Genomic DNA, 13,225 nt, shown 5'->3' with positions numbered 1-13,225 from the left:
ACAAAAAAAAAAAAAAAAAAAAAAAAAAAAAAAAATATATATATATATATATATGAGGAAGGCATGAAGATAAAGTAGAGGCAATCTCCCAGAAAGCGATGAAAAATGAAAAGAAAAAAGTGGTGAGAAAATCAGAGAACCACCCCAAGAGATTCAATTTTCCAATAAATAGTATTATAGAAAAAGAGGTGACATAAAACAGCAGGGGGCTTGGCATGGTGTCTCATGCCTGTAAACCTAGTGCTTTGTGGGGCCAAGGTGGGAGGACTGCTTGAGGCCAGGAGTTTGAGACCAGCCCTGGTTACATAGTGAGACCGTCTCACCAAAAAAAACAAAAAACAAACAAACAAAAAGGCTGGGCATGGTGGCTCACGCCTGTAATCCCAGCACTTTGGGAGGCTGAGGAGAGCAGATCACGAGGTCAGGAGTACAAGACCAGCCTGACCGGAGATCGAGACCATCCTGACTAACACGGTGAAACCCCGTCTCTACTAAAAATACAAAAATTAGCTGGGCACGGTGGTGGGCGCCTGTAGTCCCAGCTACTCGGGAGGCTGAGGCAGGAGAATGGCGTGAACCCGGGAGGCGGAGCTTGCAGTGAGTGGAGATCGCGCCACTGCACTTCAGCCTGGGTGACAGAGTGAGACTCCGTCTCAAAAAAAAAAAAAAAAAAAAGACCAGCCTGACCAACATGGTGAAACCCCGTCTCTACTAAAAATACAAAAATTAGCTCGGCATGGTGGTGCACACCTGCAATCCCAGCTACTTAGGGGGCTGAGGCAGGAGAATCGCTTGAACCCGGGAAGCAGAGGTTGCAGTGAGCCAAGATTGTGTCGCTGCACTCCAGCCTGGGTGACAGAGTGGGACTCCGCCTCACATACACAAAAAATTAGCTTGTGTGGTGGTGCATACCTGTGCTCCTAGCTACGTGGAAGACTGAGGCAGGAGGACCTCTTGAGCCCAGGAATTCAATGTTGCAGTGAGCTATGATTGCACCACTGCACTCCAGCATGAGTGACTAAGTAAGACCCTTGTCTCTAAAAAGGAGTCATCAAGGAAATAACACATGACAAAATAAAATTAAAAAAAAAAAGAAGTAATATGTGACAAACTTGTGCTGCCTGAAGGAAATTTTGAACATGAAACTCCAAATTGAAAGCCCATTAGCTATAGGGTACAATGAATATGAAAAATACCCATTCCAAGGAGCATCACTATAAAATTTCAGAAAATTATGGGCAAAGAAGATTCTAAAATATTCCCCTCCAAAATATAACATACAAAATACAAAGGATCAGAAAAAAGAATAGTGCCAAGATCTCTAAAAAGCAATAATGGATATTAGAACTTAATGGAATGATGCTTTCAAAATTATGAAGAAAGTTTATTTGCAAATTAAACTTTTATACCCAGCCAAAGTATCAATCAAGTGTAAGAGTAGAATAAAGACATATTCAGATATATGAAGTCTCAAAAAATTTACATCCTACCTGCAGATACTGAAGGCTGTATTTCAGAATACAAAGGGTGAAACCAAACAAAAGGAAGCTATGGGATTTAGCTAAAAAGGAGTCCAGCCCAGGAGGGCGCTGAAGGGGCATCCTAGGATGACAGTTAAGAGGTCTCAATTGTTCAGTGGGCCTGGAGAATAACCAATTTGGAGTGAAATAGAAATATGGAGTTTTGCAGGAAAACAAAACAAAACAAAATGACTAGCCTATTTGAACATATGGAAAATATTATTCATGGGCATGTGGAAGAGATGTTGGAACATATGGAAACAATTAACAATAGGAACACAGAAAGCCATGCAAATAAAGAAATGAAGCAACTATTAATGCCATGAAAATAAAGAGTTGTATAAGAAAGGAGGAATGGTTATAGCTTCTTTCTCTCAGCATTGAACAATATTTCCATCATCATAATGATGTAATAGTGACAACTGTTTTGACCAAAATGTGGTATCTTGTTGGCAGGGGAGGTAGCAGTTGGTGAGGGAATAGGAAGTATAACAGATGGGAGAACTATGTCCTCATATGCTAAGTCAGGATGTCAGTAGATTACATCAGACATTGCTAAGTCAAGAAATACCAGTGTAAACTATAAGGCAGAAAAGTAAGGAAAAAAGCTAGAGAAGCTGAATTTTTCTCTTAGTAAATAAGTAATATTGTTTGATTTTTAATTTTTTTAAATTTTTATTTTTTGAGACTGCCTAGGCTGGAGTACAGTGGCATGATCTCAGCTCACTGCAACCTCCGCCTCCCGGGTTCAAGTGATTCTCCTGCCTCAACCTCCTGAGTAGCTGGGATTACAGGAGTGTGCCTCCATGCCTAGCTAATTTTTGTATTTTTTGTAGAGACAGGGTTTCACCACATTGGCCAGGCTTGTCTTGAATTCCTGACCTCAAGTGATCTGCCCGCCTCAGCCTCCCAAAGTGCTGGGATTAGAGGCATGAGCCACCATGCCCAGCTGGTATTTTTAAAAAAGATATGTATGATTATTAGGTTGGTAAGAATAAAAAAATTTACATTGCCATTTTATAACAAAACAAGCATGTTCATTATTAAGATAAAAACAACTTAGAAGTGGCTTTTAGTTTCTTTTGGACATGGTAAAAGTTATTCTATACACACTCACCAAAATGTCGAAAATTAAAAGGCCAATAACTCCAAATGTTGACAAGGATATACAGCAACCAAAACTCTCACACACTGATGGTGGGGGTGCAAAATGGTACAATCATTTAGGGAAAAAGATCTGGCAGTTTTTTTTATGAAACTGAAGGTGACTCAGCAAGTGTCATGTATTTACTAAAGAGAAATAAAAATTTATGTTCTGCCCTGATGTGAACACTATACTGACATCACTGTGTACCCCAGAAATACGCAGAATTATTACGTGTCAATTAAAAATGTAAAATACAATAAAAAGCTTAAAAACTATTCCCCAAGAAACTTGTATGTGAATATTCGTGGTGGATTTATTCATAATAGTCCCAAACAAGAAATAGCCCTAGGCTGGGGGGGCTCACGCCTGTAATCCCAGCACTTTGGGAGGCCCAGGTGGACAGATCACCTGAGGTCAGAAGTTCAAGACCAGCCTCGCCAACATGGTGAAATCCCATCTCTACAAAAATACAAAAATTGGCCGGGCCTGATGGTGAATGCCTGTAATCCCAGCTAGTCAGGTGGCTGAGGTGGGAGAATCGCTCGAATTCAGGAGGCAGAGGCTGCAGTGAGCCGGGAATCACATCACTGCACTCCAGCCTGGGCGACATAGCAAGACTCCATTTAAAAAAAAAAAAAGAAAGAAAGAAAAAAAAAGAAATAGCCTCAGGTGTCCATCAATAGAAGAATGGATAAACAAAATGGTACATTTGTATAAGTGAATACTACTCAGTGTTCTAAACTGAATTGTGTTGCCTAGAAAGTCATATGTTAAAACCCTAACCTCCAATGTGACTATATTTGGATACAGGGCCTTTAAAGAGGCAACTAAGGTTAAATGAGGTGTCATAAGGGTAGAGCCTCAATTCAATGTGACTGGTGTCTTGATAAGAAGAAGAGACAGCAGGGATATGCATAGACAGAGAAAAGACCATGTGAAGACACAGTGAGACAGCCGGGATATGTGTAGATAGAGAAAAGACCATGTGAAGACACAGTGAAACAGCAGGGATATGCGTAGACAGAGAAAAGACCATGTGAAGACACAGTGAGACTATGTGTAGATAGAGAGAAGACCATGTGAAGACACAGTGAGACAGCAGGGATATGCATAGACAGAGAAAAGACCATGTGAAGACACAGTGAAACAGCAGGGATATGCATAGACAGAGAAAAGACCATGTGAAGACACAGTGAGAAGGCCATCTGCAAGTGAAGGGAGAGGCCTCAGGAGAAACCACACCTGTAGACCTCTTGATTATGGAGTTCCAGCTTTCAGAACTGTTGTTTCAGCCACCCAGTCTGTGGTATTTTGTTACGGCAGCCCTAGCAGACTTAATGTGCTCAGCAATAAAAAGGAATGAAATACTATACACTGACATGGAGGAATCTAAATAATACTGTGTTGAATGAAAGAAGCCTTAAACAAAAGAGCATGTAACTTTCTATGACATTTTACAACAGGCAAAATTAATTTTTTAGAAAAAAAATCGGAACAGTTGTTGACTCTGGGGCAAGGAATTTAGCATGGTGATTGACCCAGGTGGCATGAAAGGATTTTGGGGGTGATGATCCTGGTTTTTTTTAATCCAGATTGGGCTTTGGGTTACACAGTTGTATTTATTTGTCAAAATTCATTGAATGGTATATTTGACATTTGTACATTTATTGTATATTAACTTTACCTCAAAAGAAAATACACAAACTTTAAGACAAATATTAAACATTAGTCATTGATAGGCATGCTGAAGTATCTGGGGTGAGTGTACTGATTTTGCAAACTACTCTGAAATGTGTCAAAAGTAAAGTGATTGATGAAGAATGTGCTTGAACAACACTTTATGAAATTTTGGACTTTGAAGACATGGAAGGTGAGGGCTTGAAGAAAGAAGAATCTTACTGGAAACTGAAGGAAAGGGACTCTTTGTTATGCAGTGGTAGAAAGTTTAGCAATACAGTTCTCTGAAATTATATGGAAAATGTGTCTACTGGCATGGGGAATCTAGGTAAGGAGATTTTCAAATAGTGTTGAAGGGGACACCTGATTTCTTCTTGGCTCTTACAGTAGAATGAAAAAGGAAGGAGTTAAATTGAGAGGACTATTAAAGATGAAATCAAGGGTGCGACTTAAAACCATTTGTTAAGACCTCAGAAGAAACAAAGATGGTGCCTCAGAATACTATTCAGTCACACAGGAGCACTTTAAAGAAATTAGGGGTGTGCTCACAGATTTTCTCAAACAAGATGCCTCTAGGAAGCTTAAGGGATATTGCCTCATATTCTCTCAGCAAGGGCCCAAGGTAGAGAAGAGATTACGGGTGTGACTTCTGCCTAATGGAGTGAACACCCAGAAGCATCACAGGTGACACCCACAGTTTTTAAAGGAGGTATATATGTAGAAATACCACTAGTTTGGGCTGAGAGAGTCAGAGAACAATGAGAGCAGAGGCCTTTGGACATGGAGAATTCTGTCAAGAAGCAGGCTGCATTAGATGCTCAGTTGCAAACACATGCTGCTTTTCATAGAAAAAGAAGAAGAAGAAGGATAATTGGAGGACAAAACAAAGCCCAAAGGGCAGAGCCAAGAACCACGGAGAATTACTCTTAGGCCTCGACCCTTAATAAATAAACTGATACTTGCTTGGATGGCCTTCAGAATGCTGTGTACCAATGACTCCATGTGCCTCCTATTTGCCGCCTTTTGAATAGAAATGTCAATAAAGGTTATCCTACACTTGTCCCACCACTGTGTGTTGAGCATGTAGGAGAGGTAACTTGTCTCTTTAGTTTCATAGGTTGAGAAGAAATGTACTCAAAGCGCTGTACTTAAGGAATTAAAACTGAGGAGCCCCAACTGCACCTGGACCTGATTTAGATGACGAGATTTTGGATATTGAGCTCACACTGCAATGGGATGAGACTTTGCAATCCTTGGAGGGGTGAGTATATTCTGCACATTGAAGGGATGTAAGTCATTGAGGGGCCAGAGGAAGAGTGTGGTAGCCAGATTCCAGGATAGCTCCTCAAGATCTCGATCTCTTGGTAATCTCTTTGTAATCTCTTCCCCATGAACGTGGCCTGGATTTACTAACTTGCTTAATATGGCAGAAGTGACAAGGTGTTAACTCTGAGAATAAACTATAAAAAGATTGTGGTTTCTGTCTTGGGTGCTTTTGCTGGTTCCCTCTTGGATCACTCGGCCTGGGGAAAGGCAACTGCAATGCCGTGAGGCAACCCTGTGGAGAGGCTCAAATGGTGAGAGATTGAGACGTGCCAATAACTACACAAGCGAGCTGCAAGGTAAACTCTCCCCATGAGCCTCCAGCCCCAGCCCACAACTTGGCTGGTACCTGATAAGAGATGCTAAATGTTTTTGTTTTATTTTAAGCTGCTAAGTTTTGGGCAATTTGTCAATGAAACAATAGATTAATACAAAGAACAGAACTGAGAAAACATAATGAAAAGGAAAAAGGTGAATCAGAGAATGAATAGGACATAGTCCTGTTTTCTTTCAACAATAGATAAGCATAATCTTGGAGATAAAGAGTGGAAGAAATATGAAATGACCAATGCTCAAATAAAGCAGTAGCAAGAAAATACAACAGTAGAGAAAGGAAAGTAAGAAGGGAAAGGGAGAAACACTCCTGCTGAAGATTCCTTTATGATTAAAGGAGATAAACAAAAGGACAGCGAAGAAAAAAGAAGTCCACTGTGGTCTCTGAGCAGGAGAAGATGGGTCATGGAACCACTGAAATGCTACTGACATCATGGAAGCATCAAGGAAAAGTCACAAAATCCTTTGTAAGGGTTTATATTCTGGGAACCATAATTACAAAGTCACTAGGGCTGGCTCTGAAATGACTGATGTTGAAGAGGGAAGAGGGTGATGCAATCTCTAGGAGTAGGGAACTCATCATTTATTTTGGAAGTGATTACTAGGGAAAAAAGAACTGTTGGCAGATCTTTATACTCACATTATTAAGCAGGCCAAGGATGATTATTTAGATGTGAAATGGTTGCTAGAGATGAGGTAGTTGCACGGATTTAAAAACTTTAAAGTTATAAATCTGCTGCCTAAAATATGAACAAACTAGAGGCAATAATGTATTCAGTGACACAAATGTGAGGCCCAGCTACGGCAAAGGAGGGAACATCATCTATCTTGACAGATGCTCTTGCCTGGTGATATTAAAGCCTAAATGTGTATTACAGCTGACAGCATCATGCCAAGTGGTTCCTGTACAAGCATAAAGACAAACTGAAAGAACAGCACAGTCTTAAACAAATCTGAAACAAATCTAAAATTTAAATACAGCATAACATTTTTAAAAAATTGATCCAGAAAAAATGCAGTTATATTTAGAAAACACACATCTGGCCATATCTGCCAAATAAGAGCCCCAAACTGTGTTAGCTACTATAGTGGACACAAAAGAAACCCTGGCCCAAGGGACTTATGAACCAGCTGGAGACTCAAGTTCTGAGTGTAAACAATTAGAGAAGGACTCCTGAAAGGACAGACAGTATGCCTGACAAGTAAGTCATCCTTGGGGTGGTGGGATAAGTTCCAGAGGGAGAAGAGCAGTGGCGGAGAGAGGACGAAGGAGGCCACAGGGGAGCTGGGTGACTGTGTGGGCAGGCAGGGATAGAGAGGACAGACTCCAGCCCTGAATGTCAAGGTGGAGGAGCCTTTCAAGGAGGGAATTGTTTTGGGAAATCAGGGATGTGGCTGGAGGAGGGATAGGGCATCACAAGGCCCCAAAAGACCTCTGCAGGCAGCTGTGTCAGGGAGCTGATGGCTCACAAGCTGGACAAAGGGCTGAGATGGGAAGAGTCATGAGAAAACTGGGATACCGGTATGGTCATTCATTCCTTCATTCACAAATAATGAGTGCCAATTAAGGGCAAGGTTCCATGCCAGGCGCTCTGGAGACACACAGATAAAATCTGTCCTTGAGGTGAGCCTCCTGGGGATAAGCAGGGACCAAGATGGGCAACACTCATATGAGGCAGAGGGGCACACGCAGATTCTCATGTCAATTCAGAGAAAAAGGATATTTCTCTGGCCAGGGAAATTAGGATAGGGTTGGAGAAAGGGGTTAGGGCATTTTGCTTACCAAGGACTTGGACTCTTCAAAGCAATTTGGTGGTGAAAGAAATTAAAGCAAGAGAAAGGTGATTAAAATGGGCAGTAACAGCTTAAGATTTTGTAATTATTTTTTTTGCTTGGCAGAAAATAGCAATGGCATGTGACCAACAAAACACATTAGAACATAGTTAATCCAATTTTCCTCAGCTGAAAGAGAAAGGACAGGTAAAAAGGGAAGTGAAAGCAACAGTATCCTCGTAGCCTGGCTCACAGCCAACCAGATGGGCTGTGACCCCCAGAACCTGTCTCTCTTGTAAAGTGGGTGTCACCTACCTCCTAGGGATGCTGTCAGGATTATATGGTACAGTGTGCTTTATACAGTGACAGTATTAACTGCTCAATAAAAGGTCTTTTTTTGTTTTACCAATGGGTCCAGAAAGAGCAAGGAACAAACAAGAAGAAAATCAAGGGGAAACCAAGAAAAAACGAAAGCCAATGGAGTATAAAGAAGAATACGTGCAAATAAGTCCTGTAGGCAGACATTGATTAGAGGCAAAAGTCAAAGAGGGCATGGCTATGGTATGATTAGTGGGATAAGCTACAGAAAAATTAAACCCCACCTTGAGGAAATAAATCGAAAAGCTAAGGATGTGTTACCCTGTAGGTTTCCAGAAGAATGATTAAAATTAAAACCAGTATAGGGCCTTTGAGCAAAATATTTAATGGTTGGAGAAAAAAACCAAGATGATTATATATTAAACACATATACCTTTCTGCATATCCCTTCCCAGGAAGAAAAAATAATGGGCAAAATAAAAAAGATTATAATATAATTATTAACTATAACTATAATAATTAACACTTCAGTGATTCTCTTTGATAACCACTGTTTGAAGTGCTTATCAAGTACCAACTCATTTAATCATCATTACAACTCTGTGAGGAAGACATAATTATTACCATTTACCATTGACTGAGTCACAGAGAAATTTAACTTGCCCACTTGGGTGGGCAAGTTAAGCAACACTACACTAAATTGCTTCTTACAGTTATCCTGAGCTGGGTCACAAACTTTGGGTAGAATAACACTCTGGTGTAATGAGTTTAAAGCACCTACAATAAGAATAAGACCCCAAATTGTTGCAATGAAAAATACAGTAACTTTGGACTGGTAGTAGACAGTCCTTTAAAAATTCACACATAAGCCAGGCACTGTGGCTCATGCCTGTAATCCCAGCACTTTAGGAGGCCAAGGGAAAGAGGATCACTTGAGCCCAGAAGTTCGAGACCAGCCTGGGTAACATAGTGAGACCTCATCTCTACAAAAAAATAAAGAAATTAGCTAGTGTGGTCCCAGCTGCTCAGGAGACTGAGGTGGGAGGATCACTTAAGTTTGGGAGGTTGAGCTTGCAGTAAGCCATGATTGTGCCACTGTCCCCTAGCCTGGGCAACAGAGCAAGACTCTATCTCAAAAACAAACAAACAAACAAAACCCCAAAAAGCCCAAATCACACAGATTTATTAGGTTGGTGCAAAAGTAATTTTTTAAAATTAAAAGTAATGGCAAAAACCACAATTACTTTTGCACCAAACTAAATACCAATCAGGTTTGATGGAAACCCAAGGAGAAAAAGCTACAAATGGATGTGAGTAGCATTACTCACATCAGTAGGAAGATTTAAAAGGCAGTAAAAGGTTTAGGAAAAAAGATTATCCAAATGGCCAATTCTGATAATGCAAAGACCACAGATCCCCTGTTAAGAATGCATATGACAGACCATAATGCTGGGTAGAAATAAGGTCCCAGGAGCCTGCTGGCAGCATGGCCTGGTGCTGTAATCATGCACTCGAGTGTGTGATAATCTTCTCTATCTATGCTATTTGTCTCCTTTTAGGAATTGTACCCAAAAGCATAAGGCTGAATTTTTGGCAAAAATGTGATGTAAGAATCTAAGATATCATTATTGTGAAAAACATTTATATAGTTAAAAAACATTAGGAACCAGGAGCAGTGGCTCACACCTGTAATCCCAGCACTTTGGGAGGCCAAGGCAAGTAGATTGCTTGAGCTCAGGAGTTTGAGACCAGCCTGGGCAACACGGAGAAACCTCATCTCTACAAAACAAAAAAATTAGCTGGGTGTGGTGACGCATGCCTGTGGTGTCCCAGCTACTTGGGAGGCTGAGGTGGGAGGATTGCTTGAGCCCAGAAGGTCAAGGTTGCAGTGAGCCATGATTGTGAAACTGTACTACAGCCCAGGTGATAAAGCAAGATCCTGTCTAAAAAAAAAAAAAAAAAAAAAAAAAGGGGGGAAGAAAAAGAATTAGAGCAAAAAACAGACCTTGCTGGTTTACAAGGAAGGAAGCATGGCCCATGGCCTTTTCAAACGGAAAGAAAGTAAAAGGCTCTCTTAAATTCCACCAACAACCGATATTAGGACACGGGGAGTTCAACAACAGAGAGGAGGAAAAGGCTGATTTCAGAATTTAACAGTGGTGGCTCTCCCACAGTGACCCCTCACCTGTTTGGTTTCCTCTGAGGGTACAGGAACTGGAACTGTCTCCTGCTGCATCACTTCTGTGTCTCCTCCTCCTTCACCATCTGATGCTTCTAGAAAACATAAAGTTTGAAAATCAGAAAAGTCTCTCTCTCTCTCTCATTGCTAGTGCAATCTTGGTACCTACCACCTTTCTAGAAGGTTCTATCTCTTCACTTTTTAATTCTGCCTCAAAGAAGCTGCACTTAAGGAAATGATCCAAACTGAAACAGATATTTAAGCACCAAGATGGCAATCTCATTTATAAAACTGGAAAATTAAAGATTACTTAGATGTGTCACCTTAGGAGGGAATGTTTTATTATAGAATACTCATACAAGAGGACGTTTTGCAGCCTTTAAAAAATGGTATTTATTAAGAGTTTACAATGACAAAAGGCTGTCTTATGATGATAATAAGAAGTGGTCAGGGCGAGAATTATTGAGTGGCTACTACATGTTCAACACTATGCTTCATAGACGTTATTTTATTTAATTCTTACAGTATAACTACTGATTACAGATATGAAATCCCTCTATTCTTAGATAAAAAGACTGCTGTTTAGAGAGGTAAAGCCATTTACCCAAGGTCACACGCCTGGGAACTAAAGTCTATTTGAGTCTGAAGCTATCCCCAGCAAGTGATGCCTGCACCCAGAACCAGCCAGGCCTTGACATTAGATGCTGGCCCCAGGGGGACATGTTAAGATTGTGAAAAAGGGATTACAGGTCATGAGAAATTCCTAGTTTGAATTTTTTAACCTTTCCACAATAGAAAAAATAAATTCTTACCCTAAGAATCAGGAAAAATAAAAGTTTTAACAGTTTTCCTATTTATAAAGCTCTCCTGAAGAAACACGGTGACCAGAAGGTTCTTATTTCTCCTAATATCACACTGCCTTTCAGGTTTTAGTGTTTGCTTCCTTTAAACAAATTTTTGATCTATCAAAGACTTTACTCATTCCCTTGAGTTTCTCTGTATATCTCAAAGTGAGCCTCAAATGTGAATTTGTGAACATGTTCTGTCAGAGTTCATATTTAGGTCCAACTTAACCAGTTCGGTAGGCCCGAGCTTTTAAATGTTTGCATACTGTGATGGTAAATCTTATATGTCAACTTGACTGGGCCATGGGGTGCCCTAATATTTGGTCATACATTCTGGGTGTTGCTGTGAGGGTGTTTTTAGAGAGATTAACTTTTAAATTGATAGACTGAATAGAGCAGATTAATTTCCATAGTGTGAGTGGGCCTCATCCAAGTGGTTGAAATAAAAGCACTGACCCATCCTTGAATAAGGGAGAATTATTCCTGCCTTTCGACTTGAACTGAAACATCAGCTCTTCCTGGATCTCAGGCTTATCATGTTTAGACTAAAACTGTATCATCTTCTCTAGTTCTAAGGCCTTTGGACTAGAACTAAACTATCAGCTCTCCTGGATCTCCAGTTTGCCAACTCGCCATGAAGATCTTAGGGCTGGGCTGGCTAGCCTGCATAATCACATAAGCCAATTCCTTAGACTAAACTCTTTCTTTATATAATCCTGTTGGTTCTGTTTCTCTGGAGAACCCTGACTAATATGTGTACTTTTTTTTTTTTGAGACGGAGTCTCTCTCTGTTGCCCAGGCTGGAGTGCAATGGTACAATCTAAGCTCACTGCAACCTCCACCTCTCAGGTTCAAGCGATTCTCCTGCCTCAGCCTCCCGAGTAGGTGGGATCACAAGTTCCCACCACCATGCCTGCCTAATTTTTGTATTTTTAGTAGAGATGGGGATTTACCATGTTGGCCAGACTGGTTTTGAACTCCTGACCTCAGGTGATCTGCCTGCCTCGGCCTCCCAAGGTGCTAGGATTACAGGCGTGAGCCACGGCACCCAGCCTAATATGTATACTTTTAAGTGTGCAGCATGAGGAAAAAAGCCTATCCAATGGCGTACTGAAAAATAGCAGGCAGATTAACAGGGCCTTTGAAAATGAACAATTAAATTGTCATTAATTAAATAATATTTATAGGATCTTTGCTTCTAGGAAGATAGCTGTAGTAGTTACACTGTTCCCTCTCCCTCTGGCGAAGTACAGTGAAAAATCCTAGACATTACATATTTTAAAAAATAGAAAGACTCTGAAAGGTGGAGAGAAGATAGCAGACCAGCTAGAGATTTTAGGGACCAAGAATAATTCCATGGCAAACTCCCTGGGTTATCTCTTTGCCCCATTATCCCAGACTAAGAGCTGAAGAAGGCAGCTACCTGGAAATGCCAATGGAAGCAGACCAAAAAAGCCCCAACAAAAGTCTGCTCTCTCTACCAAAATGACCAAGAAAGAGGAAGCCTAGCAAGACTAAAACCTTTCAGACAATAACCACTTGACTGCAGCCAACACCACAGAAAAAACTACGACCTCATCCTTACCACCAAAGACAGAATGGGGAGCCTGGACTTCCACCCTTGACAGAGTGTAATGAGGCATCCCATGATGGACCCCTCAAGGCTCCATCTCCTACCAGGGTGATGTCAGAGACAAACTGGGAGCTGGGATTTTTATCCCCAGAGGGTGGTAATGAGCCCTCATCCATCCCCCACTGCCACCACCACCACCACCACTGCAGTATCAGTGGTGACCACATGAGGAGCCTGGACTTCCATCCCCTCCTGGCTGTAATGAATTATATCTTTCCTCTCCCACTGGGATGGTGTCAGAGGAGGCTTAGTGGAGAGTTAGGACTTTCTACATCACCCAGCAGTAATGAGGCCAAATCCACACTAATAGTTTCAGTAACCATTAAAAAGGCTATATAGAGAGATGTACTCAAAAACACCAAGATAAATCAAAGTGAGATTCTACAATATCTTCAAGTAATCCATAGGAAGATAAGGGACCAACCCATGCTCCTCCCCTGCACAGAGCTGCAAAAATTAGTGAACAAAGAAAAAAAC

The 13,225-nt window shown here is 40.9% G+C and overlaps 1 protein-coding gene across 3 annotated transcripts in view; it reads right to left on the bottom strand.

Moving 5' to 3' along the window:
* Window positions 1–13,225, bottom strand: part of CMSS1 (cms1 ribosomal small subunit homolog (yeast)) — a 373,543-nt gene that overhangs the window by 22,549 nt on the left and 337,769 nt on the right. For all 3 annotated transcript variants that reach the window (XM_025374769.1, XM_025374770.1, XM_025374771.1), the window contains one exon: window positions 10,277–10,365. In XM_025374769.1, the coding sequence (XP_025230554.1) occupies window positions 10,277–10,365 (89 nt within the window). The remainder of the gene's footprint in view (window positions 1–10,276; window positions 10,366–13,225) is intronic.

The sequence above is a fragment of the Theropithecus gelada genome, chromosome 2 (genome assembly GCF_003255815.1).
Source record: "Theropithecus gelada isolate Dixy chromosome 2, Tgel_1.0, whole genome shotgun sequence".
Lineage (NCBI taxonomy): Eukaryota > Metazoa > Chordata > Mammalia > Primates > Cercopithecidae > Theropithecus > Theropithecus gelada.
This window is presented reverse-complemented; position numbering and strand designations above follow the sequence as displayed.